Source organism: Bactrocera latifrons, unplaced genomic scaffold (assembly GCF_001853355.1).
Source record: "Bactrocera latifrons isolate USDA-ARS-PBARC rearing strain unplaced genomic scaffold, ASM185335v1 scaffold_13, whole genome shotgun sequence".
Classification (NCBI taxonomy): domain Eukaryota; kingdom Metazoa; phylum Arthropoda; class Insecta; order Diptera; family Tephritidae; genus Bactrocera; species Bactrocera latifrons.
Window position 1 is genome coordinate 1,810,382 of NW_017534741.1, and position 27,662 is coordinate 1,838,043.

The 27,662-nt window shown below is 36.3% G+C and overlaps 4 protein-coding genes across 13 annotated transcripts in view; 1 reads left to right on the forward strand and 3 right to left on the reverse strand.

Moving 5' to 3' along the window:
• The window catches only part of LOC108978972, a 19,064-nt gene extending 14,411 nt beyond the window's left edge, over positions 1 to 4,653 (reverse strand). The window contains exons 1-3 of one of the 2 annotated variants that reach the window (XM_018949500.1): positions 4,295 to 4,653; positions 3,876 to 4,049; positions 1,501 to 1,555 (exon numbers count right to left, since the gene is read on the reverse strand). In XM_018949500.1, the coding sequence (XP_018805045.1) occupies positions 1,501 to 1,555; positions 3,876 to 3,947 (127 nt within the window). In that variant the 5' untranslated portion in view covers positions 3,948 to 4,049; positions 4,295 to 4,653. Of the gene's footprint in view, positions 1 to 1,500; positions 1,556 to 3,875 lie in introns of both variants that reach the window. The other variant, XM_018949499.1, reaches the window with a different exon arrangement.
• Positions 4,654 to 6,087: 1,434 nt separating this feature from the next.
• Positions 6,088 to 7,846, forward strand: LOC108978916. Its single transcript, XM_018949431.1, has 9 exons — positions 6,088 to 6,197; positions 6,261 to 6,347; positions 6,398 to 6,507; positions 6,568 to 6,662; positions 6,722 to 6,850; positions 6,921 to 7,069; positions 7,128 to 7,272; positions 7,338 to 7,588; positions 7,644 to 7,846. The coding sequence occupies exons 1-9, from the start codon at positions 6,156 to 6,158 to the stop codon at positions 7,797 to 7,799; spliced, it is 1,164 nt and encodes a 387-aa protein (XP_018804976.1). The 5' UTR covers positions 6,088 to 6,155; the 3' UTR covers positions 7,800 to 7,846.
• LOC108978917 (copper chaperone for superoxide dismutase) lies at positions 7,837 to 8,940 on the reverse strand. The gene is made up of 3 exons (XM_018949432.1): positions 8,816 to 8,940; positions 8,123 to 8,757; positions 7,837 to 8,062 (listed from the first exon to the last, which is right to left on the reverse strand). Exons 1-3 carry the CDS (start codon positions 8,828 to 8,830, stop codon positions 7,927 to 7,929), a joined length of 786 nt encoding a protein of 261 aa, XP_018804977.1. The 5' UTR covers positions 8,831 to 8,940; the 3' UTR covers positions 7,837 to 7,926.
• Positions 8,941 to 13,468: 4,528 nt separating this feature from the next.
• Positions 13,469 to 27,662, reverse strand: part of LOC108979007 (clathrin coat assembly protein AP180) — a 58,997-nt gene continuing 44,803 nt past the window's right edge. For 6 of the 9 annotated variants that reach the window (XM_018949568.1, XM_018949566.1, XM_018949565.1 and 3 more), the window contains one exon: positions 13,469 to 14,038. In XM_018949568.1, coding sequence (XP_018805113.1) covers positions 13,566 to 14,038 — 473 coding nt within the window. In that variant the 3' untranslated portion in view covers positions 13,469 to 13,565. Of the gene's footprint in view, positions 14,039 to 17,762; positions 17,815 to 17,887; positions 18,033 to 19,330; positions 19,802 to 23,757; positions 24,104 to 27,662 lie in introns of those variants that run through there. The other 3 variants (XM_018949569.1, XM_018949564.1, XM_018949562.1) reach the window with 3 other exon arrangements.

Sequence of the window (27,662 nt, forward strand, 5' to 3'; positions counted from 1 at the left end):
ATGCGCATACCAAGTTTCAGATATCTCAATTTTTACTCAAGTTACAGCTTGCACAGACGAACGGACAGACAGTTACCCGGATTTTAACTAGTTTCTTCATCCTGAATCCTTTATATGCATATTGGACATATATATAATCCTATATCTAGCTGGATTAGTTTTAGGCARCAAATGCAACTATTAAGTAAGAAAAACTATTATACTCTGCAGAAACATGTTGCATGAGTAGAACAAACCTGATCATTTCTTGATAAGGTTCAAATGCAAAATAGTAGTAAGAAAGGACTAGGAGGAAGTAAACTGGGAGTAAAATGGAGGGAAATACACATAACATTAAAAGCTGCTGAAAGTTGGAGATGCGTCCGGTTTAACTGCTTTTAGACGTCTGACAAAAATATAGCCAAGCAGTGGAATTAGGCCACAAGAGCTCGGCTTTCAGCTGCATGCTAACGAACTTGCTACAAACGACCCTTTTTGGCTTGCTCTGCTCCCACATTTTCCTAAATCGAGTCTGCTTTGTTTATGCTGATGAGCTCTCGGCAAATGGCCTCTGGGTCTAATTCGGCTGCTTGGCTTGATAATTTTTTATATGGGGCCATCATTCATTCGCCTAAGAGCTGCGGCGTTATTATGATACGTAACACATTGTTGTTAAACACACCAATACATGCTCATTATACGATAAATGTAAGAGTGTTTTCGTCCATTCGAACAACATGACCTAGCCAGCGTAGCCGCTGTCTTTTAATGCGCTGAACTATGTCAATGTCGTGATATATCTCATACAGCTCATCGTACCATCGAATGCGCTATTTGCCGTAGCCAACGCGCAAAGGACCATAAATCTTTCGCAGAACCTTTCTCTCCAAAGCTCCTAAGGCCGACTCATCAGATGTTGTCATCGTCCATGCCTCTGCACCCTATAGCAGAACGGAAGKATGGAGTCATGTGTAGAAGTGGGGTCTGACACGTAAATATCGCCCCCAAATGAAAACATTGTTCACTGATGTTAATAACATACTTCAATGGTTATGCTCCGTTTTTGAGATGTGTTTTCCGATCACTCTGTAAYATAAATATGTCAGATCAGTAAGTATTATTAAATTTGGTTGAGTCGTTCCTGACATACTCGTATAGCATTTCAAATGAAGTCAGCRGAAATGCGAGAAATATAAGAAGCCTTTGGCTCTTAAGATGTCTAGCGCACTTACTCACTTGTAAACCATGCTCACGTCCCAGCTATGCTACTGCTTCATTGAAACAACGACACAGAAATAAACTCTTAAGATCATTGAACCAGTACAAGAATGGTTTGCTTAATATCACTGGTCTATTTGAAATACCATTCCATGTTGATTTGCCAACCAGAACCTCTGTCGTCGACGTTCACCTTTTCAAACCGACACAAACAGTTCACCCACCCGTTTATTTTATTCTTTATATATGATATGCGTAAACAAATGAGATTTCCTTAAATATTAAAATAAATTGCACACATACCTTCATACTTCAGTTGCCGCAATAAAATTAAATTTCGAATTGATAAGGAGAGTATCTGCAAACAAAAATAAATTAAATATTATAAATTGTTAAAAAGTTGAAAGAGTCATATCGGTGAGTACTTCTACATGTTGTAYATACATATATTAAATATTTATGATTATCTTTGTTTATTTATATAGATTTAAAACTATATTTAATTTTCTTCAATTTCAACTAGAAGATGTTTAAATTGTAAAGCTGATAATATGAGAATTGAGATTGCTTATAGTTGACTTTTTAGCGAAAATATCGGTTAACAGTGAGATATGTAATTAAAATTCGGAAATAATCTTTTCTTGATAATAGTATGTCTTTATGTTAAAAATATTTTGAATTGGGTCAATACTTCTCTTAGTCCCCATATAACTAAAATAAAATTTTTCTCGAACTTCTGGGTGACTTTGCACTGAATATATCGACCAATATATGTAYATATGTAKGAGTTATCTCAATTAAAATRGAAAAGTGTGTTTTCATAACAACGAATGAATAAAATYGGSCGAAAACTTGCCCAATATCAAATATAACTAACAAGCCTTATGTATCTAAAGGTATTCTTCTTCTTTACAAGCGTAGAAACCACTTACGCGGTTATAGCCGCAAGATGCGGTGGAGGTCTTCTTCTTCTTTCTCTGCTTCCCCCGGCGGGTACTGCGTCGAATACTTTCAGAGCTGGAGTATTTTCCTTCATTCGGACAACATGACCCAGCCAGCGTAGCCGCTGTCTTTTAAATCACTGAACTATGTCAATGTCGTCTTATATCTCATACAGCTCATACAGTTCCATCGAATGCGATATTCGCCGTGGCTAACGCGCAAAGGCAAGAGTTATTCTGCGTTTGTGGATTTGACATAGCACACTTAAATTCCAATCGTTGGGCATGCTTTCATTCGACCATATTTTACAAAGAAACTACCCCGCTACTTTGTTGTCCATTAGGCGGGTAATTGCTATGCGAACTTTTTCATGATCGGGCTATGGAACGTCTGTTCCAACGACATCGATTGGGAAATCGRGCTCGCCTTCTCCTGGCGTTATGCATACACTGCCATTCAGCAAGTTGGAGAAGTGTTCCCTCCATAATTTTAGTATACTCGGTTACTAGGTCACTAGGCAAGAGTATGAAATCTTCGGTTATACCCGAACTTAGACCGTCCTTATTTGTTTATATATCTATAGTTTTTTATAAGCAATGCGCGCCGTTTGCAATTATACCACTCTTTTTTAACGGATTTTGACTTATTTAAAGTTATTGGTTAGAAATAGTAWCAAGTATTAAAAATGTTAGAAAGTTTTTTTTTATACAAAACTATTTCATAAAATCTTTAATACAAATTCTCATCAATTGTTTATAAGAAAATATAACATAATTAATATATTAAGCTATTAAAAWACAAAATAGTACAAACATATTTAAGAAAATTTATGGCAACCAAGCAACTTGGACCAACTTCGTCATCAAACATATGGGTTACTTTTAAACCAATAACTTGTGATCCAGTGGTGGATTTATCAGCAGGCTGAGTAGGCTGGAGCCTAGAGCGGCAGATTTTAGGGGGCGGCAAATTTGGCCCAAACATTTTATTTTGTCTTACAGAAATTAAATAAAATTGTATACCTACACAAAGAGATTTCACCCATTTATTAAANACAAAATAGTACAAACATATTTAAGAAAATTTATGGCAACCAAGCAACTTGGACCAACTTCGTCATCAAACATATGAGTTACTTTCAAACCAATAACTTGAGATCATTGAATGAAATGGCATGGAACTTCAACAATATWCCTGTTAAGCTTAGCACTTTGCAAAATGAACAGCAATTTAGTGTTTGTAGCACGATCTCTCTGTCTACACAATAACTATTCAACCCAGGTAGCACCAGATACAAATATTTTCGGCAGCATAAGTTTATAACTAAAGAACAACTGATCGAAAATAGCTAATTTAAATAATGAAAATGATTAAGCTTGAAGTAAATAATACAAACTAAATTATGTCAGAAGTAATTATTTGGAATTAAAGCAATTATTAATAATAATTGTAATGTGAAACAGTCAGATTTTCAATAAAAAAAATTAAATGAACTGAGTTTTGGACATTTCAAAATAAACTGTTTAACAATTTAAAAAAAAAAGAAGCTTGAGCTTTTTTAGGTTTTCTAAAGATTTATATAATACATTTTTTAAGAAATCTTACTCAGAAAGTTTTTTTTTTTTGAATAATTATGTTTTATTCTTCTTTTAAACACTTTTATTTTAATTTTTTTCGCTTAAATTTATATAATTGTTGGTTCATACATACTACATACATACATACATAATACTCACCCGAATGATGAACAGTAAAAATACTATAATCACTAACGCTATGGTGCAAATATTGAGATCTTCCATGCTCATCCAAACTATGTGCTAAATGGTGCAGTCTTCACAGTTCTTAAGTAAGCAGAATTAAATACTGATTTGTACTTKTTTATTGTGTGTTATTATTGTTACTGTTATCTGTTATTTAGTATGAAGTAATTGAGAATAAAGAGAATGCCATATTTATTGTAAACTGATTTAGTATTTACTTCTTGACATCAACACATACTATATGTACATATGTATGTAAGTATGTATATGTAAGAACATACAAACAATGCCAATGTGGCCGAGGTACATAACAGTTGATAAATAAATTATTTTCACAATCTATCAATGTGAAATGCTTTTTATCACTTTCCGAAGTGTGAAGATTTGCTTACTTCTTTCGCACAAATATCACTCAAATTATCTACATTTGTTACAAACAATCATACATAAGTATTCCAAGTGTTGGTTGATTGTTTTTGCCACTATCTGCCACTTGCATTTGCGATTGCTTATGTATGTGTAGATCACAGACATGTGTAAAATGATATTATTTTTTTTATTTTTTATTTAAGTATTCACATTTCTATAATCACAAATGCATTGTTATTAAAATAATTAAGATTTTTTAAGATTTTAACTGGAAAAAATTATGAGAATTCAAACGAACGTATAAAATACACCGATTTTATTCCGTTAAAAAGCGGCATTTCCATCAAATAACATTACTTCACTGCGGTTGCAACAGCAATGAGCTTGTATATTTATGATTCAAGCTGATTTAAAAGAAAAGTTAAATCTAGTGCGATTTGTACTCGTCTTATAAGAGTGCTGAAGTACATTAGGGTGTACGACGGGTTTACATATCATGTATTTTTTTTTTATTTGATTAGCACCTGGGAGTAGATTTTTGTCGTGATCACCGATAATACACTGGCAGCCAATGAACTAAAAGCAAAATAATGAAAAATCTTTAGTTTTTGCAGATTAAGAGTTAAAACCTGTATATATTAGTTATTTGTCGAATTTAAGACAGTAACTTTCCTTTCCAGAAAACATAAGAATCTGGTGCTATTAACAAACTTTACTAAGAGCTTGAAATTGTCTTCCCTAATAAATATGTAATACATACATATAGATGGTAAAAATAATCATCGTTGTGCGTACAAATGACGTATGTACTATTCCAGCAATCGGGCTTATCGGCAGCTGAGTTATGTACATTTCAACAAAAATGCGTTTGTTATCGACCCATAAATCTGCAAAACTAGATCATTTGCTCACTGCTTTATATACATGTTGTGAAAGACGGAAGACATGTGCATGCGCTTCGAAGTACTAACATCGACTCGGACCACTATCTTGTTGCAGCCAAGATTCGCACCCGCCTCTGTGCAGCAAAAAMCGCACGYCAACAAACACAAGGAATGTTCGACGTCGAGAGCTGCAATCACCACAGATAGCCGAACGATTTTCTACTCGACTTGCACTCCTGSTCTCTGAGAGCACTCGTCACCAACTCGGTATAAGGGAACTGTGATAYGGYATTTSAAATTCCTTACGTACAGCTGCCATTGGTTTTCGGAAAGTGCAAAAAAACAGCTGGTACGACGARGAGTGCCGTGTCGCAGCGGAAAGAAAACAGGCGATCGAMCACAACACGTGCGGGAAGGGATAGATACATAGAGTTACAGAGGTAAGCGAGACGCATTTGCAGACAGAAAGAGAAAGAGGCCAAAATTCGTGAGTACGAAGAGCTTGATAAGCTGGCCGACAGGGGTCGGCGGCTTATTGAAGGTTTCAAGACCGGAGCATACTCTTGTAGAACCCCCAAAGGTGATCTAGTTACCGATGCCCAGATCATACTTAAATTAGGGAGGGAACACTTCTCCAGCCTCCTGAATGGCAGTGAACGCACAACGCCAGGAGAAGGCGAACGCGATTCCCCAATCGATGACCATGGAGCAGACGTTACTTATGGATACCTAGTATATATACTTATGTATTTRCATACATATAATATTTGTTCAATAACTGTCAGGACGGTAACATGTCCAAAACTTTTACAACACAACATCATAATTCATATAATAAAAATATGTGTGTTTGCCGAAAATTATTTGCTGTACCCGAACAGACCTACACAGTAACAGCTGTTAATCCTTGGCGCCGCTTTGAATCAAATGAGCGACCGCTTTCAATTCGTTCGAAGTTGAAACAATTTACTTTTTATTGATGTTATAGCAAAAGGGTGAAATGGCTTATGAAGTAAATGAAAGTTTACAAATTGTATTTGAGGTATAAATTTGTAAATGAAGTGTACAATATGAGACGGTTTATTTATACATAARTAATTTATAGGCTATAAAAGAGAGATGCAGTAGACCAGTTCTCTTGGAMAGGTTTGAGCTGAAGATGTTGTTTCAAAGCTTAAGTCCGTTTGAGCAGGTATAAATTTGTTCACCTTACAACTACAAAAATTCTAACTAAACTTCTAGTTGCTAGCTGCAAGGTATTTCTGCAAATTACCATGGAATATAGGAAGTTTGCGAGTTTTAGCTGTTCTGCAATCGGCGAATGTGCTCACGRCAAGTAATTATATATTAAGGTTTGTAAGAGTAATCGAAATTCATTGTAAATTCGTTAAATATAATATTTACATTTGCAGTCTGGAGAACGAWGAGGAAATTCAGTTGATTCTGAATGATTTTCTCGAAGCAGAATTTGAATTATTAAAAGAATTGTATACCGTGGCGCATTATGGTAATATTTTGTGATATTATTTATAGTGRCAGTTATTAATTTACTTTATGAAATATTAGATAACAGCAATGCAATAAGGCTAAATGACGCACTTGATGAGTGTCTTTCCAGGCTATATACAGATTTAATAGAGAACCCACAACTAAATGATTTAACTTACATAAACGGCATTACGAAAAATATGCCAAGTAAGTTTTTTCATCTTTTGTTTGCAATGCTTCATTTTAAAGCGTAAATCCTTGATATTCTTGAATTTAGCTGATTTTACAGTAAGTTTGATGCAGAGGCACATTGGTACTGTCTTGGATTTGCATAAGAGCAATGCCAAAACAGCTTTTGGCAATTTTTCAAACTGGATTAATGAGGGCGTAGATGAAATTCAATTCACTAAGGGATTGTATGAAAAAGTATGTATCTTCAAAAACTATTCAAATAAGTGATTTAGTAATGGTTTTGAAATTTCAGTTACTTCGGCATTCTGAGCAGGAAGCGATTTCGTACCTTTTTAAGTTGTCTTCTCTGGAGCACTTCAGCCAATGGAAATTTTATTTGATTCTTTTACAAACAATTTCAAGTAAATGCAGCGAGGAAAATTCGTCATTCATACGAAGTTAGTTCTTTTTCTTTTAAGTAGAAAATATAGGAGGAAAGTTTAATTTTTGTATGATTTCATAGAATACTTAAGAACAAGACTAAGTCAAATAGTTGTACTTCCCAAACTCGAGTGTATGCTTCATTTGCTACTGACGGTACGAGCCGCAACCGCAATAACGATGGATATTGACACAAATATAACGGCATATGCTGATTGGTACAAGCGAAATATTTCGGATATGAAATTCGTTTTAAAAGTAGAGGAATTCAAAACTGCAATTGATCTTTTGGAACAATGCATACCTTATGAATCACTAGAGGATTATTTAGAGGTAATTTTACAATGTTTTTGATTTTGTAGTTTTCTATGTTACAATTAACTTTTAGATTCACGCTACATTCGCAATATCTCCACCTATACACTGTGGCAAAATAGTACAAAGTTACAAAAGTAAATGCAAAACGCAGTTGGCCAAAATAAAATTAAAAGCCAAACAGAGCAATGTACCCGAAGAAAGCAAAGCCATAGATGATTGTAATTGAATAAACTTATTTTTTAAATGCAAGTACATATTTATAATAGTATTTCATATCACCTGTTTTATTACACCCTAAGCGTACCTCTTATTATGTAGACAATAACTATATGCTTAACACTACCGAAATCCTTTTATAATTTTTGTGTGCGATTTCCACCAGCWATAGGTTTATTTCTTTCATCCCATAGCGTCACGCCATCACAAGCACAAATCTTTTTGAAATTTTCCATAATTCCTGCTGAACGTGCAATTATACCGCAAGCAATGCTATAAAATATCAGATTTTTTTATTTACCTCAGAAACTAATGATAATAGCAAATTCTTACCGTTCACCAGCGTTGCCATCGATGCGGCTCTGTTCATTGCCACCTCTCCCCAAATCGTCAGCATTCGCTGTTATCGCCACTGAGCGCCCAATGATATCCCACACAGCTAAGACAGGGTCGACAAAACGAAAGGTAGCACGACCACATTCATCAGCGCGTATATTGCCCAAATCACCTGCATGCCGTGAATCAGGTGCATTGTCTGGACTGCCGTGTGGWGAGTCGCGTGGATTGTAATGTTCTCCGATGGAAGCACAACCACTTGATACGTCCCCCGATTCGTGAACATGCAAACCATGTAATCCAGGCGTCAAACCATCTACAACACCATCCACCACTACGCCTGGATTATCTTTTGTTAACGCACAAAACCGCAAAATTCCTTGTATCGGTGTACGGTCAACGTCACTGCCGGTAGTATTTATAATCGCAACCGCTGACTGTCCACCAAATCCAACTAATACAGCTTTTCGTCCAGTGCTCTCAATTTTTTCCTTAATAACATACCACGGTTCTTTTGTTTCTATTGTGACTCGTCCTTCAGACGAATCAATGTCGACTTTACTCGTACCTTGAAGGGCATTGCGCACTCTTTCAGCACAATGCTCTCCTCGCATTTGTACGGAAAATTCAACCTGTCATTAGAAATGTGTAATAATCTAATCAAGTATGATAGCGAGATATGAGTCTTACTTTGATATCTCCCATTTCTTCAGCTCCTACAGAATGACAACATATTCCTTTAGTAAGTGATCGAAATTTCTATTTGCAATTGAAATGCCGAAATAAATGACATGCCAATATATTCAACAGCTGTTGATTTTTTTTCTTTTTGACATTTCTTACCTGAGCTGTAGCATTGCCAAATGWAGTTTATGTTCTACAATAATTTTTCTTTAAAAGAAAATAAAAACACAGCTGTACAGTTAATAATGTGACAACTTGCGATGTCGAAACATTATTTTATTCCAAGTTAATATAATTGATTCCAACAACCGTTATTCCACAAATTTTTGAATGGAGTACAATAATACTTAATAAGATCGTATTAACTGAAAATTAGGGTTGAAATATTTAGAAAATTAGATTGGAACAGTTTTATCCCATTATYGGAATTCAAAAATTAAAATTTATTTTTAATCTAAGGAAGAATATTTTCTTTTTGAAGTGAACACATAACACCGCAGGCAGAATGCAATTATTACTATTGGAATCATGCAAGCTCATAGACATATCACTCAAGCTTTTTGTGGAGGGTGACAAAAATAAATTCGAAGCGCTAAACGATAAAAAAAAAGATTTTAGAAATAAAATCGATGCTCTTTCGTCACCCTGCAGTCAGCTGGGTCAATCAAGAGGTCATTTATCAATTACGTCAAAGACATAAGACAATATGCCGACCAGACTTCGGACGCAACAAACTTCCGACAAGCACTGACCGCCATTCACAGTGGAGCCATCAACATCTTCACCAACTCCTTTCCAGTGAATGGAGTACTCGGAGTCAAATCACCACCCATTGCAGACGAAGAGCTCGAGTTGCCGCGAGAAACGAGAGTGACCCTTGCACAGCTTCGTTCTGGATACTGTACATTGTTCTGCATGCAATGAGTGTCGGCATGACACTGACCACCTCTGGACATGTGCCACCAACTCCACTCATCTGACCCCCCGTGGAAACAGCACGTTTCTTGGACCTTCATTTAGATGACGTCGACGACAACATAGCTGAGTTTAAATCAAGTAAACGCAGTTAAAACGATGAATTCCTCTAAAACGTACCACATAATTGAAAACCACATGTCTAAAAAATACCCGCTACATGATTACCAGAAAAATATATTTGTGGTTGGTAATTTAGTTATTCTAAAAAAGTTTTCCTAAGCTCTTGCAATATGTTGCCACAGAGTATACAAATATTGTAAAAAAAAATCTAAATTATTTAATTATTTATCAATATTTGTTTTGTCGCCTTCAAAGTAATCTCCACCAGATGTAATACACTCGAAACACTTTTCATAAGAATTTTTTAGGTTGGTCCTCATCTCTTTCGGCGAATTTTGTTTTATCTCTTCGATCAATTGTAAACGGGTTCCATTCCGACGATTGTTGACTTGTTTACATGTCCAACTCATAAAGACATGACTTATTAGCAGTTATAATATTCTCCATGAATGTGTTATAGGATTTATGAGGATGAAGCTGGGCAAGAATGCATCTTCGTAAATTCTCTGCGGGATTACTTAACTGGTCTKAAGTTTTTACGCGTCTTTCTCTTGTCGTGAGCTTTTGGATCACCGTTACGGCCCGTTCTTTCCTTTTCATCCATACCAGCTTTGATTGCAGCATATGACTTATAACGTTGTCGGGCGTCATGCTTTGGTTTATTTATTTGAAAGAGATATGCTCAGAGTTTTCATCAGCACGGGATTAAMATGTAGAGGTACTCTCTGAAACAGCYTTGGCYCGTCAAGATTTGCGTCAGATAAAAGTAYGTCTCCGCGCAATATCTCTCAATCMARGCTGGTACGGCTTATGAGTCTATCTTCYCTTTTCTAGCGCATACCATTGTCTTTGACTCTCTTCGAGGCTCGCCTATCTTTCCTTTTTTTGATCCTCAGCCGTTAGAGATTTACATTTTTGATAGACTTTAGTTAGCTAGTCAGTCCGCTTTAATGGTACATAACCCGAACACTTATTGGCATTTGTTTTTTGGCCAGTGCTATCCCTCGTATAGCAGTCGCGTAATCAGTGTTGACTGGCTGATTTTAGCAGAGCTGCCTGGCCAGTGTTAGTCATTATTCTTGATAGGACCGCTGTCACTGAAACTGCCTTGCCACAGGAATTGTCAACATTTGCTTTGAAATTCAGTCTTGCATCAATCATAATGCTCATATTCCAAGCACCTGAAAAATTTCCTATATGATCCTTATTTTACWGATCACCCACCCAATCTTGATCCTGCGTGAATGAATCAACCTTCTTGTGTCCGATGTCGGAACACTGATGCCCGCTGYTTAGCTCATTAATTTGTGATCGAGTTTCATTTACTATACCCTCTTTCGTTTTTACCTTATCTAGATCGCGGATCTCTAACGATGAYGCATGAATTAAGGCTCTTATCTGTGCCTAGTTACCTAGCACCTTGCATATCTCCTTTTCATATGCACCCGTATTCGTCATCTGCGCTTTCTTCATTTCTAGGACTATCTCGTCTTTTTCCGTCTTCTTGATTCACGAGACGACCTCGCGTGGAGTTTCGTTACAGTGGTAAGTAAGTCACAGATCTGATTATTGATTGGTCATTGTGGCAGTCACATGTTGCGTACGGTCGTGCAGCGCAGTTGGCTACGATCTCGCTTTTATAGGCTTTCCACGTGGAGCGCCAGTTTCGATGACCGCACCAATCTTGGTTCATGTCTAAAGGAGTCCGCTTCGACGCTAAATCCACTAGTGGTTCGTGTTCTGCTGGTCAGTTTTGCTTAAAGTCTACATTCACCCGACAGTTTTTTTTTTTTGAAAACGTAATGTAAGTAATAAGTAAACATTTTCTTAGAATTTTCCTACGAAAAGCGTGAATAATCAGTAACTGAATGCGCCAGGGAGAGCTTTCTGGAGTTTCGGGCTCCATGYAATATAAGTACTCCTTGAGCTTATAATGTCTAGAATGTGACAAGTAGTCGGAGATTKTCCCTSTTAAGGTTATAAGGATTGAAACCTGTTAAGGTTATAGCCACCCATTATCAGCTTGGTATGTCGAATGCCTTGGAGTTGTTGCCAATACCACTCCCTGCCTACTCCTTCCTTTTTACCGATCATATGATATGAAGACCGGCAGAAAGTTTGGTTTGGTGCGTGATACTGTGATTCCTGCACAAATTTCCTCCGATGTCTTCGAGACGTCAGTATACTACTTGGTTGGACTACACCTAAGCGGCAGATCGAGAGTGAAATCATTTCATTCAGCCTTACTGCTGAGGGTAACCTGGAACTTCTTGYTGGAATTTATCCTTTTGGAAATGCTGTCCCTTGAGAGAAGAGCCAATGGTATTACACCAGTTAAGTCCTTCATGCCACACCTTTCTGCTGTCATTTGAAGCAGTATATGCCTGGCTGCCTGACCGGTGTGAGTTATAGTATGACTTTAGGTGCTGTCTGTCGGGTACGTGCAGATGCAGAGGAGTCCTTGCATCTTTGATTGTTGAAGTTCTACTGAATTCTGCTTTTGAGGCTCAAGCCATCGCTCACAAAATAATCGGCACACAAAGGTCCTCTGCGCCAGAGTTTCATTGCACGGTAAGACCACCGTTGCTTTCCAATTCGGACCGGTGTTGGGAAGGCTCCGCTAGAATACAGCCACATAAACTTCCTACCTGAAAAACATTCAAAGGGCACGGGAGTCGCATAACACCCTGGATTAGGAGGTGACAACTCTTGGTTGCCGTACGCATATGGCTTCTGACAACCCGCCTGATCAGCGTCATGCACCACCACTCACATCTGTTGAGAGGTGCCGAATATGCCTTGCGACTTAAGCCCTTGCTATCGGTGACTTTGAGTTATGCCATCTCGAATATAAAATTACCAATCGGACATTCCGAATATTTGGACCCCAGTGCGAATGACTGACTTTTTGCCGAAAATACCGGTCTATCTATGAGATATGCTATTGGGGAAATACTTCCTTGATAATAATATACCATTGTGTCATTGTGAGTTGAATCGGGTTAATACTTCCTTTAGCCCTCATACCCACACCCCCGCGGACTACAGCACAATTTTAAATTCCAATTGATTATTTCACTTTTTATTTTCGATTTTACAGCCATACCTAGTGAGCTTCAAATTTTAAAAACACACACACACACACAACAACTTTCAGTTTTTTTGTAAGGGTGTATATTTTTAAAGCTTTCGATTTACAACAACTTATGCTAAAATTTTATATTATCTATCATTATGAATACTCGTTCATTTACAATAAAAGATCACCTGTGCTCGATATAAATGTGGAAGAGTACCCGTATTTGTACTCTCTATAAATAACCGGTAGCTACGGCGTCTGTTGTAAAGCTATTTTAATTACTCACACTTTTTTAATAAGTTTTCTTATAAAATAAGGGTTAATTTACACAAAATAGAAACTATATAAATAGGTACAGGACATTCCCGTGGATGCACTGGTAAAAACATGACAGTCTCTAAAATGTCGGAATGTGTCTATATACATATGAAAGGACATTTAAATGCGTACTCTTAATGAAATCACTAGCACATGACAATATTGACTTTTCTGCCAAGCCTACAAATATTTATACACGTTTATGTAATGCTTAGCAGGTAGCATTTGTAAGTTCAGAAGACACTATATTGCTCATACACCACGTTATCCGTATGCAGACCAATACGGCATACTATTGACTGTTGAATGCAAGTGGGTGGATCACACGCTCGTATTTGACACCGAATTGGCAAGGGTGACGACAGTAGCTGTAGTCGCTGTACTTGTGGCAGCGGCGGCGGCAGCACGGGATGTTGACGCTGCTCCTGCTTCCGCGGCTGGTACTGTTACGTTTCCTGTTGGTCTCGCAATTGCATCCATTTCCAAGGTTACTGGAGCTGCCCGAATCCCGTTCCGATTGACYTCTGAGTATGGCGGCACTGTCGTATCCGTTGTGGCAACGGAAGTTGTCGAAGTTGTAGGTGGTGGCGATAAAGTGCCGGCCGCCGTTTGAGCGGCACTCATGGCCATCACCTCTTCGTAGGTGGGTAAATCCTTTTCATCCTTCTCCAATTGTGCGCGAATGCGGGCTGCCTCTTCGGCGCTCGGTTCAACATAGAAGAAATCTGAAAAACGATGCGGTAACGGGTTGTTGGCGCTCTCATTTGCGATTGTGAAAATGTTGCCTTGGCGATCTGGAAARAGAGGATGGTGAATGCAAAAATTAATCAAAGATTTAGGATGTTTTTATTAATAAAATCACTACGAAAASGCAAAGAACCAGTGACAAGGATGATGACTAAGTGGTCCCCTAATAGTTTWAATAGTTTATTTTATTATTTTTTCAGCAGTTGTAGAGCAAAAGATGACTTGTCGCGATTTGTAAACTCATCTCTTATGGTCAAGTGARCGTAACTGTCACTTGTAAAGCCAGATTCTAATACAGTTAAATTCTACAATTATAGAAAAGCATTTTTGGAATTACGGGCACATATTCGTAAGCGTATCAGCTAACGATTGATTCTAATCGATTATACTGTTATCTGATATATTGCTATTACTGCTTGCTTGAACGAAAATGAAGCCAAAATGGTGAAATAAGAGCTAAGGTTGATATTTAATTTTGAAGAGCAGTTGGTGATTTCTACTTGAAATATTTTTCTAACTAAAAAAATAATGTTTCCCGCAAATTTTTCCTTTCACTTCGGATGTACTTCAACTGCAAGTATGGTTTCGTGATATATATGTAAGCGCTAAAGTTTTTGAAAATATTGGGACCTTTCAACGATACTCTGGCACTGGAAAAAAGAAGAATACCAATCACCAGAATCATATTATGAACCGCCTAGGCATGTCAAATCGTTGTAGAAAATGATGTAAATAGTGAGTGAGCACTCAGAATGTACGAAAACGCCTTAAAGAGGCTGGATTTAATAGACTCGGGCAAACAAAATACCAATTTGATCCTTTAAATGCGTCAAAAGGGAGATTAAAGTACACGAAACTTTAACCTTAAGCGTTTGCAGAAATGTTATATTTTCTAATGATCCAAAATAAGCCTTTTCGTTTACGGAGTTTAAGCTTAATCAAAGCCANAGAGACTTATGAAAAAACTTCGTACATTTTACTTTATTAGGTTAAGAAGTCGATAAATGATAATTGTTATATGGAAATTACAACTCATTGACTTTGCGAGAGACTTGTCTTGTGCTCTGAGAAATTGAAGTTAACAAGATCGCCATAAAAGTTGGTTTGAATACCTATCAATTCGAAGAATAACTGCTCTGCAAAAAAATATGGATTTCTTTAGCAAAGAATAAACTTGAAGAAAAGAAAACGGCTGTAAAATTATTTGATCGACTTGGAACAAAGAAATATGGTTTTCAAAAAAGTCTTGCGGTATTTTCTCTAGTTGGCGCTGAAAGCGCGTAGTTCTAGTTTTATTCGTCGCATCGAGTCATGCTATACCGTTTTGGAAAGCTCATTTCACGCGCTAACACGTGTTTGATTGACTGAAGCAAAATAAAGAGAAAATACGGCATATTTTACAGTACTACTACGATAAAGGCAAAAATGCATCTCAAGCCGCCAATAAAATTTGTGCAGTTTGTGGACCCGATACAGTTTCTATTTCCACCGCACAACGACGGTTTCAACGTTTTCGTTCTGGTGTAGAGGTGGTCGAAGATGCGCCACGCTCCGGAAGGCCTGTCGTCGAAAATTGCGATAAAATCGTTGAATTGGTCGAAAGAGACCGGCATAGTAGCAGCAGCAGCATCGGGCATGAGTCATCAAAAGAAATTTTATGAACAATTGGAAATTCAATAAAAATACCGCAAGACTTTTTTGACAATCTAATATATACATACATACATACATACATAACTCCTATACTGACAAACACATAAGGTTACACTGTTATAAGTAAAACACGTTAGCTCCTTTTCATTGAGATAACTCACATATTGGTCGATATAATMGGTACAAAGTTACCCGGAAATTCGAGAAAATTTTTATTTTAGTTATATGGGGACTAAGGGAAGTATTGGTCCGCTTCAACCCATTTTTGACATACAGACATATCATTGTCAGAGAAATACTATCACTGAAYTTCAATTATATGTCTCAGACATACCAGTGATATAAATATTTCGTTAAAATAATTTGGTTGTTAAACTTATTGAAGGTTGAAATTTAGATGACGATAAAATTGTAAAATTATTTTCTCATAAGCTACTGGAGATAAATCGATGAAATTTTTTGAAGTCAAAGAAAAATGTTTCTTTTTCATTTTTTCATGATCCATTTGTTTACACATATACTTTTCTGTTAAACAATTGAAATTCTTCGAGTGTTCTTCGCGCTAAAAAAAACTGAAAAGTATGTAACACAACGTGGAAAATATTCACCTTTAATAAACTGCAAAAAAATTTTGTTCAYTCATATCATTKTATTTTTTGTTACCCTACCGCTCTTAAAACGTATGGCACATCGAATATTAATAACACGGTGTATGCGTCTGGATCATTTGACGTGGTTCGACCCTGTTATTAAACATATTAGAGGTTGGTGCCACGCCACGCCACGCCACGCCATTTTCTCTTCAAGAAGCTGCTCATTTGTCGGAACTGCCGATATCGAATTACTATAGCATATAGCTTCCATATAAACTAAACACWTAGTTACTAAAAGAAATGCACCTGTRAAGGGTATATTAGCTTCGGTGCAGCCGAAGTTAACGTTTTTTCTTGTTTTTTGAATTGTTTGGCCACAGGTGTCCCTTGCTACTGGGATCGAATGCGCCAAAGTAGAGGTCTATATTTTAATTTAATGCTTAGTTATGGCCAGTCAATCGGATTTCAACTTTTCTCGTCATCCTGATCAATTATATATATTTAACTCTATATCTATTTTGTTTAGTTTTAGGTGATACGTACGTATTTGATAAGTTTAATAACATTTTTCGTCAAACAATTAACACTTTCTAACAAAATTTGCAAAATTTTCATKTTTACAGCTTTCTGAATATCAATGATTATTTTTTGATTTTGATGATTCGATATCGGACCACCATAACATATAGCTGCCATACAAACTGAACGATCGGAATTAAGTTCTTGTATGGAAAACTTTTACATTTCACAATGTATTTTCACAAAAGTTGGCACAGGTTATTTTCTAAAGCAACAATGTAATCTCCGAAGAAATTGTGCAGATCGGTTAACTATAGCATATAGCAGCCATACAAACTGTACACATAGTTACTAAAAGAAAAGCACCTGTGAAGGGTATATTAGCTTCGGTGCAGCCGAAGTAAACGTTTTTTCTTGTTTTCTATCACACTTTATTACCACCGTTCAGCCCGAAAATATTAAGTTATATCGTTAATTAAATTACTTTTGTTCAAAATTAAATTATAAGTAAGGATTAAATTTTCAAAGAAGTGCTTATGCGATGTGGATGGTAGTCAGTTTATAAGTCTTAAATATTATTTAATATAGAACTTGCTATTGGAACAATTTGATTTTCGSATATTTTGGAGGGCTACTGTATATGATTAGTTCATCACTTCTACAAATTCTTCGTAAGACTGATCAGAGAAAATATTCTTTCCATATTTGTTTTCRGTGATATAACTAGCGCAACATCAGAAAATGCATTTTCATTTATATTTTTTTGCATACGTTAGAAAAGGCTAATACSAATTGAGGGCTATTCGAGTTTCTTCAAAACTGGGTTGCACTTTTTTTAAGCAAAAAAAGCAGCAAGCCAAGCACAAATATCATTGACAGGTTTTAAATTAATGATTRCAGAATATACATRTRCACAAGTTAGTATATTTTGAAATAKTTGAAGTYTACGTATTCCAAAGTTTYAATAAAATTATTTTGTAAATTTTCAAATAGATAATATTCGTACCACTCTCAAGACGATTTTGCGCACGCATTACGGTAAACATGCGTAGGGTKACCTTCATTTTGGATTAAAAYAAAAATGTATTAGATTTTCGTTAGTTTAAAATCAATTMATAATTTTTTACGAACCACAAAAAATTGATAAATTAAAACTATTATTATGACAATAACAAAGTAAGTAAGGAACATCATTCTATGACTTCGTGGTTAACTATTTTGACTAATTTTAAAGCTAAATTTACACAGTGCAGCCGCAAATAACTGTGCTTATAGGCGGAACAATTGAAGAAAACTACCGCAATCCGACCAAAAAAAATAAAAACTATGCAAGTTCGCTGCTTAGTTGCGATAAGTAAGGCAATTTTAAACATATRATAATTGAAATGTTAATTGATAAGCGCATTTGCAGAGCAAAWTTTGTAAATATTAAATGCGTGTTATACCTTTCTTGAACATTTTATGCYTTGTATATGGGCACTCAAGAGCGATATTGCCCCTATAATGCTGATAAGATTATTTTCTTTATGAGCGTTTATAAATGTCACGCCAGGTGCTAAAAATGCTTTGCCCATCATTTATGCAATGACTTTGTAATTTAAATAGACTTGGACTTTTTGAAATTTGTGAAATTTATTTCCATAAATAAAATTCGTAATAATTGGGATGAGGCGATTTTGACAATCTATTTGATTTGAGTATAGTATCTATATTTTATATAGAGTAGCCACTATATATAATGATCAGAACGACTTGTTAATCTATATCGATAATGTGAAAGTATACCAACTTATCATTTCTATGTCAATCAACTACCAGGTTATTATATCCTGAACAGATTATATTAAAAGTTATCGTTTTKTTTTTATTGCCTCATTAAATTCTACCACACCTCTAAAATATCGAAACTGTGTTTTTGAAGTCGGATGGCAAGATTTCTCGAGAGCTACTCAACCGATCTTCATGAAATCCTACACAGATCTTTGATGTACAATTCTTTGAGACGAAGGATTTTTACTGTTTTTAACCCGAAGGAATTCTTCAAAATTTGGCAACGATACAATCCGATCTGAATATACTATACCATATATCTGCCATACAACCTCGCTGATTAAGTTCTTTTATGTTCACTTTTTTATTAATTAAGAAGGATATTGTACATACCTTCTAACGTATTTTATTGTTTTCATCAATCCATAAAAACTTTTCTTAAGCTTTTTATAGTCGAAATGTAATATTTTTTTTCCATAATCTACAAATAGTGTTGTGTTTTTAACTGTGTGCTTATAATTTTGTTTTTAGAATACTTTGTATGAGGCAACATTTCACTGTTGCTTACTGGCTGGATAAAAAATACATGAGTACAAATATGCTCAAAGTTTTGCCCTAAACTTACACACGTCTTAGACAAGTCCTAACTGTCTAGAGACTTAGCCACGTATATCATTTTCTTCTCTTTTTTTTTTTTTTGTTTTATTTTTATTTCCAGAAATCTATAAATTTGTAATTCGAAACAGCAAAAACATCTCAAGGAACGCACTTAGATCATTCAATTAAGTAAAATGTTATACACACCATTATAGGCACGTCGCGTGCCTGCTTGTTGCCACACGCCTCGCTGCCGAAAGCGATTGTGATTGCAATATCTATATCCCTGCGGACATATTCTYGCCAATGGTTTGCTTTCAATTCGTGTATAATAGCAAAAAATTGGCAATACCACAAATGTAAAGAGAAATATGACTACGATCAAAGTAAAAATACTCATTTTCCCCGTACTCTTATACGCGAGAACCTTTTTGGCTCCAATTTTTTACGTTTTATGTCAATAATAAAAAAACTCAACAGCGTACCGGTCCCTTCAATATTTATGTACTTAAGAATAAATCACTGTCGAAGTATATTTACATCACGACGCTCGTTTTACACTCGCTCGTCTATGAATATATCATCTAAGCAGATATGTTAGCGTTTTGCGACTACGACTACAATACGCTGACACTTACGAAACACTGGTCAACCACTTAAGCTATTATTCGTTTCAGTATTTAAAMCCATAAACTACCGTTTTGTTTAGCTTTCATGCTAACCGCACCACACTCGTATTATTTTGTACAACTTCAAATGGGTTGTGTGCGTTTTTCATCGTTTCTTCCATAAGTGGCGTAATGGTAATCTAATCCACAGACCCAATGGCACTTGTTGTACTTATTCGCTGATAAGATTAAATATTTTGCACACTCTGTAGTCCCTCTGTATGGGTTGAGTTACGATTTTGTTTTGTTTGCTAAACAGAGACAGGAAGCGTCGTGCTCTTATTCTGATCGAATATTAAGGTAGTAGTCTGGTAACTTGGGTTCAAAAAATYGAAAATTTGYTTTTGCKTAATTTGAAAGTACACTGTCTTGAAAAATACTATGAAAAGTTCAGACTGAAATTCGAAATATTTCCGGGGTTATAGGGAGCTTTCTAGAGCGCCTCGGAGTCGTCTCCCTCGAACTTTTTGAACTTTAAACGCGTTTTTCTCAAAACATTGTTTTTCTGGTCGGCCCGGGTCCTAACTTTTTTTAACAGGCTCTTCTATACACTTATAGTTTTCGTCGGTACTAACGAGAATTTTTTTCACCACTAACTTTTTATTTTACAACCCTTTCTTTGCTAAAATAAAAGGATTTTTTTTTTCAAAGCGCACCATTTTGTTATTTACCCTTGAAATTTAACTTTAGTAGTCCCGACCAGAAAGGCATGTCTATAGATTAAGAATAATCAACAATATTTGATTTCAGATAACATCAAGAGCCAAAATCATCCGGGCCACCCATATGCATTTTTTTTGAGGTTCCACCTTCGAGTGACAATATTAATAGTAATAAAGTAAATAAGAACACTCTAAATATTAAAAATAATTAATTTTTATTTCCCCATAAAAAACCACCCTCCAAAGTAGTCATGAAAATAGGCACAACTTACCAGACTGCTACCTGAAGCTTAATTAAAAGCCCTATTAATTAACTTTGGCATTTTGTGATAACCAATTAAGTAATTTCTTACGAAACCAATGTGCAATTGGACTCGTGACACAATATGAGAGGATTTCGATTGTTTCTTTTTGTTTTTTTTTTTTTGTCTACTAGCCTCACGTCATTGCATTATCTCTTGTCACTCTCTTTAAACAAATATATTCCATGAGGGTCTTCAACAATCTATTCATTAGATATTTAAAAGACATGYACGATAAGGCGTCGTATTCATGAGAAGACTTATTCGATTTATATTTCTAACGGGTGATCCAAGTAGACGTAATTGTTTGCCTTTCCCTGACAGATCGCGCGTGATTCGTGTCAAGCTGTYATGTTATTTTTGTTCAGTATTGTTTGGCATTTCATCATGGAAAGACTTACGCCTGAACAACGTTTACAAAYCGTTCAACGAAAGTTAACGTTCTTTATAGAATGTGTTCGCGCGCTTTGCTCAACTTGGTTAACATAACCGGCCAACTTATCGTACTATTTGCAACACCATCGCCCATCTTGAGCCCCCGCATTCAATATTGAATAACATTTAACCGAATAGATCACGTCTAGCATGCAGTGAAGAAAATATTGCAGCCATTGCTGAGAGTGTACACGAAGTCCGTGAACATATGCAATGACTTGACGCATTTTTTGTCGAGTTCTTAAATTGAAAGCTTACCAAATACAGCTTGTGCAAGAACTGAAGCCGCTCGACCTTACCAGCCAATATCACTTCGTTATCTGGGCTCATGAAAAGTTCCAAGAAGATCCGACATTTTGTAGCCAAATTCGGTTCAGYGGTAAGGCTAATTTTTGGCTCAATGCGTATGTACTTATTTGGGACGAAGAACAAAYTCAAGAGATTCAAGGGCTGCCAATTTATCCTGAAAAAAAACAACAGTTTGCCTGAGATTGAAGCTCGTGATCTCGGCGACATTTAGTTCCAGCAAGGCGGCACCACTTCCCACACCTTGCCCCACTCGATAGATTTATTGAGAGAACACTTCGGTGAGCAGATAATTTTACGTTTTGGGCCGAACGTTTGTCCACCAAGATCGTGTGATATCACACCGTTAAAAACTTTTTCCTGTGGAGATATGTAAAGTCTAAAGTCTATACGGACAATCCCTCTTCGATTCAAGCCTTGGAGAAAAACATAACGTGTGTCATTCACCAGTTACCAGTCGAATGAGCCATTAGACCATCTTAGACGTAGCCGCGGTTAACATTTGAAAGATGTAATCTTCACAATATAAATGACAATGATTGTTCTTTCGAATGATAATAAATATTATCAATTTTTTTTTATTTATAAGAGTTATGAAACCTTGAAATGTATCATCGTTTATGTAGAGCTTGTTTTTTACATGTTTGATTTTKGCTTTTAAGTTTATAAAGGCGGCTTAAAACATTTCTTWAAACTTTATTTTAATCTTTCAGTGTAATGGCGGCTATATGATATAGTAGTCTGATTTGTAAAATGTCTTCGAATATTATGGTTTATATGACAGGTGTATGCAGTAATAGTAMTATATCGGCGGTTATGAAAAATAAAGTTTTTTGGGAGAAAAGGAACAAATTTCAGAACGATCATTATATATATATAAATATATCATGATCTATATATATGTACATATATATTTTGTGCCGTGGATGACGTTTTCTTTTGGGGGTTAAAGACTTCGTGTGGCAAACCTAATTCAAGTTATAATTGGTATTTCTGGTGCTACGATACAAGTGCTGAGAAGTCAATTAATTAGCTATTCTTACATTGCAGACGCTACCTTCATGTGAGTTCAGTTCTTCCAATAGTTATAAGTTAATTAGTCTCAAAATTACGACTTCAAGTAAAAGGAAAACTTTACGAACGGATGTGGCGTCTAGAAAGAAGGGATTAAACCCCACAATATATTTAGACTCTAGCGACTATTTTCTATTTCACCTATCGTCTGGTAATGCAATGTTTAAGGACCGTAACAAAAAATCCATTACTCTAGCTGGGGAATAAATCGAAGAATAACACCATATTTTCATTCTCAAAACTATCCTCTCATTGTTAATAGAAACCCTTTTAAATTTTTTCCTAAACTAATGAATATTTTTAAAGATTTCAAATATAGATTTTTAAGAGAACGAAAGTTTAAAATACGTTGGTTGCCTTTTATATTTCGGGATTAGAGAACAAAAACAAATWWTAATCCCCGAAAATCGCTTTATTGCTTTTCAAAATATCTCCATTATGATCTGTAYATTGTTGCATGCGTTTGAGCTAAATTATCTCCAAGACATAATTTCTTAACATTCCTCTTAATTTTTTTCATTTTCTACGTATGGAAATGGTATAGAAGTCATTCGGTGAAAATCAAGCCTTTACGGTGGATTGCTTACCACATTGAAGGCTTGAGTACTCAAAAATGCCTTTTTTTTTTTTGAGGGATCGACAAATTGTCTGGGTTCTACCGTAAACAAATATTTRTTACACTAAAATGTCCTTTCAATATTGAAGGTATGCTGGTCCCAATAATACCTATAGTTGTTTTTATCTCACGATAGGTCACATGACGATCTTGCAATATCACTTTGCTCACGGCATCAATAGTTTCCGGAACAACAACTGATTTTGGACGACTTTCACGAAATCTTTCTTGGAGTGATCTGCGATTGATATGAATATTTTAAATTACTGTAAACAACACATATAGCGCTCGTATGTCTAAACATTCGAATAACAATAAAAACATCAAACTTTACGTTAAAGTTGTGAGTTGTCCGATTGCAACGCTAAGGTTGCCAAATCCCGAAATGTAAAACACAACTTACGTAACTTTAGTTTTCATTTGTTAAATTTARAATTTTTTGATATTTTTATAAAACAAATGAGCTCGCTCTTATTTTAAAAGAAAAATCTAAAATTTGAAACGTATATTTGTTTAAACAACTGCAAATATTAGGCTAATTTATAAAAAACAAACTGTTATCAAAACATACCAGTGTTACGTTCCGTCTGTCTCCGTCTATATCGAATATCTGCTCGTCGAGTCTGCTGTTCGTACCTCTTGTCAACCCAAATAGTCATTTGCATACAACAAGCGATCGCCAGACAGCCGAATAAAAAGGATAAAGCTGAAGAAATCAACAGTAGAACGCCACCCATGTTGTTGACAAAATATTGTAATTTTTAGTCGACTGGCGATGTGATGTTAGCCACACAGTATTAGCACTGAAAAAATTCGTGCTCAGCTTGACGTTTGCTTCGTTTATTTAACGACGAGGGTCCGGAATGCGATAGTACTAGCTCTTTTTTTCTGGCGCGCGTAAAAATATTGTATTTCGCTTGAACAGGCGAACTTTAAGAATAAGCATGTAGCATTCTATGAATACCAAGTCAATTACATTCGCACTGTTATCTGGTAAAATCTCGCCTACTATCGTCTAATTTCAGTGGGCGAAGCGGGAATCGAATGGGCACTGACACATTAGGAGGATGCATTTTTCGGTGMAAATATTTTTAGAGGAAATTCAAGTATTTTCTTAGGGAATAKCTCCAAAATGAGAGATAAACAATTAAGCTCTTCAACACATTATATTTAGTTCTATCTACATCCATGTATATTATTTTAAAACAACTAGAATAATGCCTAAACAATTTCGGTTAATTTCTTTTATCCAAAATAATATACCACCCTATCATTTATATTTATATACATATACTTAATTATATACCTTTGTCTTCAGCCACTTTAAAAAGTTAATTCCAAAACGCAAACATGACTAAGCAATAAATTGGCGACCAACCTTAGCTACTGCGTAAACATTTACATAACTAGTAAAGTATACATAGCATATAATAAATAGTATGGCATATACGAGTATTTAAGGTAGATTTTAAGAAATTTAAAAAGAAGAGATAGGAGTGAAATTGATAAGTAYATACATACKAGGTATGACAATTAAGCAATGAGACTGATTCCATAAAAAACGTATATTTGATAACTATTCTACAACTCTGCCATCCCCTTCAAAGTAGTCCCCTTGGGCAGCTATAAAGCGATTCCAGCGCGTTTTCCATGCTTCGTAACATTTCTGGAACGCTTCGACAGGGACGTCCGCGAGTAACCTCGTCACGGCCGCCTGGATGTYCGTAATCGACTCAAAATGGGTTCCTTTGACCACCGATTTTGGTTTAGGAAACAAAAACAAGTCACAGGGTGACATGTCGGGYGAATAAGGCGGCTGTTGCAACACGGCGATCTCTTTAGAGGCCAAATACTGCGACACACTGAAGGCAGTGTGGCACGGCAAGTTGTCGTGATGAAGAATCCAGTTACGAGCGATGTCTGGGCGCGCCCTGGATACTCAGTTCCGATTCGAACATGTTAAACGCCGATCTTTACGGATTAATGCCGAACACGCTGCGCATTCGCGTCAGTCCGCACAGCGATTGGTCTCCCACTCCACGACTCGTCTTCCACGCTTTCACGCCCTCCTTAAACTCTTTGTGCCATCGAAACACCTGGGYACGACTAATAGCACTATCACCATACACTCTTACAATTTTAGCGTTRCTCTTGATTTCGTTTTTCCATTTTTGTGACGAGCACTACAAACACACGTCTACTCAACTTGACGCAGCCGGCGAACTGAACAAGCTAGAGCGATTATATCAATGGAAAGGGGAGGGATGCCGGAAAAAGAGAAAGGGAATTCCAAGGTCACAGGTTTACCACAAGCGCGGCAATAAAATCAGTGTCATTACTTAATTGACAARCCTCGTATTTCAGGTACATATTTATATTTGAAAAAAGCAATTCCACTATAGTTAGGGAATTACTGTTCCTGGGATGGAGTTAGTTGTAAATCCGATATGAGATAATACATACTAAATTTTTTTTAAACAGCGTCGTGATAACGTCTGTGAAACAATGCTTTCCGACTACCGGGATGTCATCAAATGTATTATTATYGGAAAGAGACGATCAATCGGCCGAATATCGTGGCAAAGGTGAGCCGAAGCCGAAAACAACACCACAATTAAAAATCAAAGTCATSTTGAGAGTTTTCTTCGATTATTGAGGTGTATACTATATCAGTGTTATGCGGCATTTRCGCGAAGCTATTCGTGAAAGAAGGATTGGGCCGACAACTCTTGATTTTGCACCGTCGCAACCACCATATTCGCCCGATTTTCTTTGTAACTTCGGGCAATTCAGAAATTCAAACGACCGTTCCGGGAAACCGTTTCCAATATGGGGGGGCTARWATAGTTATGGTCCGATTTTGACAATTTTTAGACCTAATATGGCATACTTTAAAGTGCGAAGTTTTATCCCGATTTATTAGTTGATGATTGATTTCTATAAAATTGAAAGTGAAAAAATCAGATAGAAATTAAAATAGTGTTATATGGGGAGTAGGACTGATTGCAGCACGATTTCACGCCGTGCAATGGGAATGGCAAAATAATGATACGATTAGGTTCGAAACTATGTGATATCACCTAAATGTCTGCGCTGTCACCCCCATGATCAAACTGTGAGCCCGGCCCATATAAAGGCTTCATTAGCCATTCTGAATATAAAATTTAATGTGTCTGTAGCATTTAGTTATTGATTTAATATTATATACTGCTGCAATCCCCTTGTACCAAATAACAGGTATGTATCTTAATTTGCGGCTTRGTTATGACATTTTATAGGTTTTCGATTAAAAGCGGGTGGCAGTGGTCCGTTACGAACGTGTACAAGGATTCATGACAACATCTCAATTTTTACTCAAGTTACAGCTTGCACAGGCATGCGATCCGACCGTCCGGAACGGACATTTGCTCACTTGGCTTTCAATTCTTCTTATCATCCCGATCATTTATATTTATATAACTCTATATATATATAAGTTGGTTAGTTTTAAGTGTTACAAACAACCGTTTGGTGTACAAATGTTGCAAGAGTATAAATATTGGCTAAAGTAGTTTAGAAAAATGTTTTTTTCTCAAGTTTTATGTAAWTTAAAGTTGCCGAAAATTAAAATTAATAGGTAACTGTGAGCACCCCAAATAAGTGAAGAGRCATTACTTTGTTTTTATGATCCGATGAAGCCAATCAATCTAGAGATCCYCGACTCCGGATGGGTAAAAATTTATACGGTATATTTTTATAGAACCACATCACCGGAACCGGATTTTTATCCGGCCAAGAACTGTCAACTCGGCAAATGCTGAATTTTGAGCATAAGCTCGGTTAAATCTGAAAAGCTGTAAGCATTGATCTAGTGAGTCTTGTTAACATTTTTGTTTCCCTAAACCTTGACCACTTGAGAAATCTACTCAATATCTGCAGTGTGTACTGTGCCCAAAGATAAGGTGACATTGCATTTATTTTGAAAATTCCCTATTTATTCTTCCAAATCAATTTCATCAACTTCAAAGTAATCCCCTACCGATGCAATGCACTTATGCCAACAGATTTTCCAATTTTCGAAACACTGGTTGTAGTCACTTTCCGGGATGGTTTCAGTTATAAAAACGGTGTCCCCGGAGCGGTCTTTTGAGCTTGGTGAACAGCCAGAAGTCGCACGGVKCCAGATCAGGTGAATACGGTGGTTGCGGAACGATATGGGTTGAGTTTTTGGCGAAATGACCACGAATTACGAGGGCAGTGTGGGATGGTGCATTATCGTGGTGTAAAAACCAATAATTGTCTTTCCACAATTCCGGCCTTTTTAGGCGGATAGCGTTACGCAAACGACGCATAACGTTCAAATAATACCACGATACCACAACACCACGATAATCAAAGAAAACAGTCAACATGACCTTGATTTTTGGCACGATATTCGCTCGATTGATCGGTTGTTTCGGGGTCGTAAGCATAGATCCAAGTCCCATCGCCAGTTAT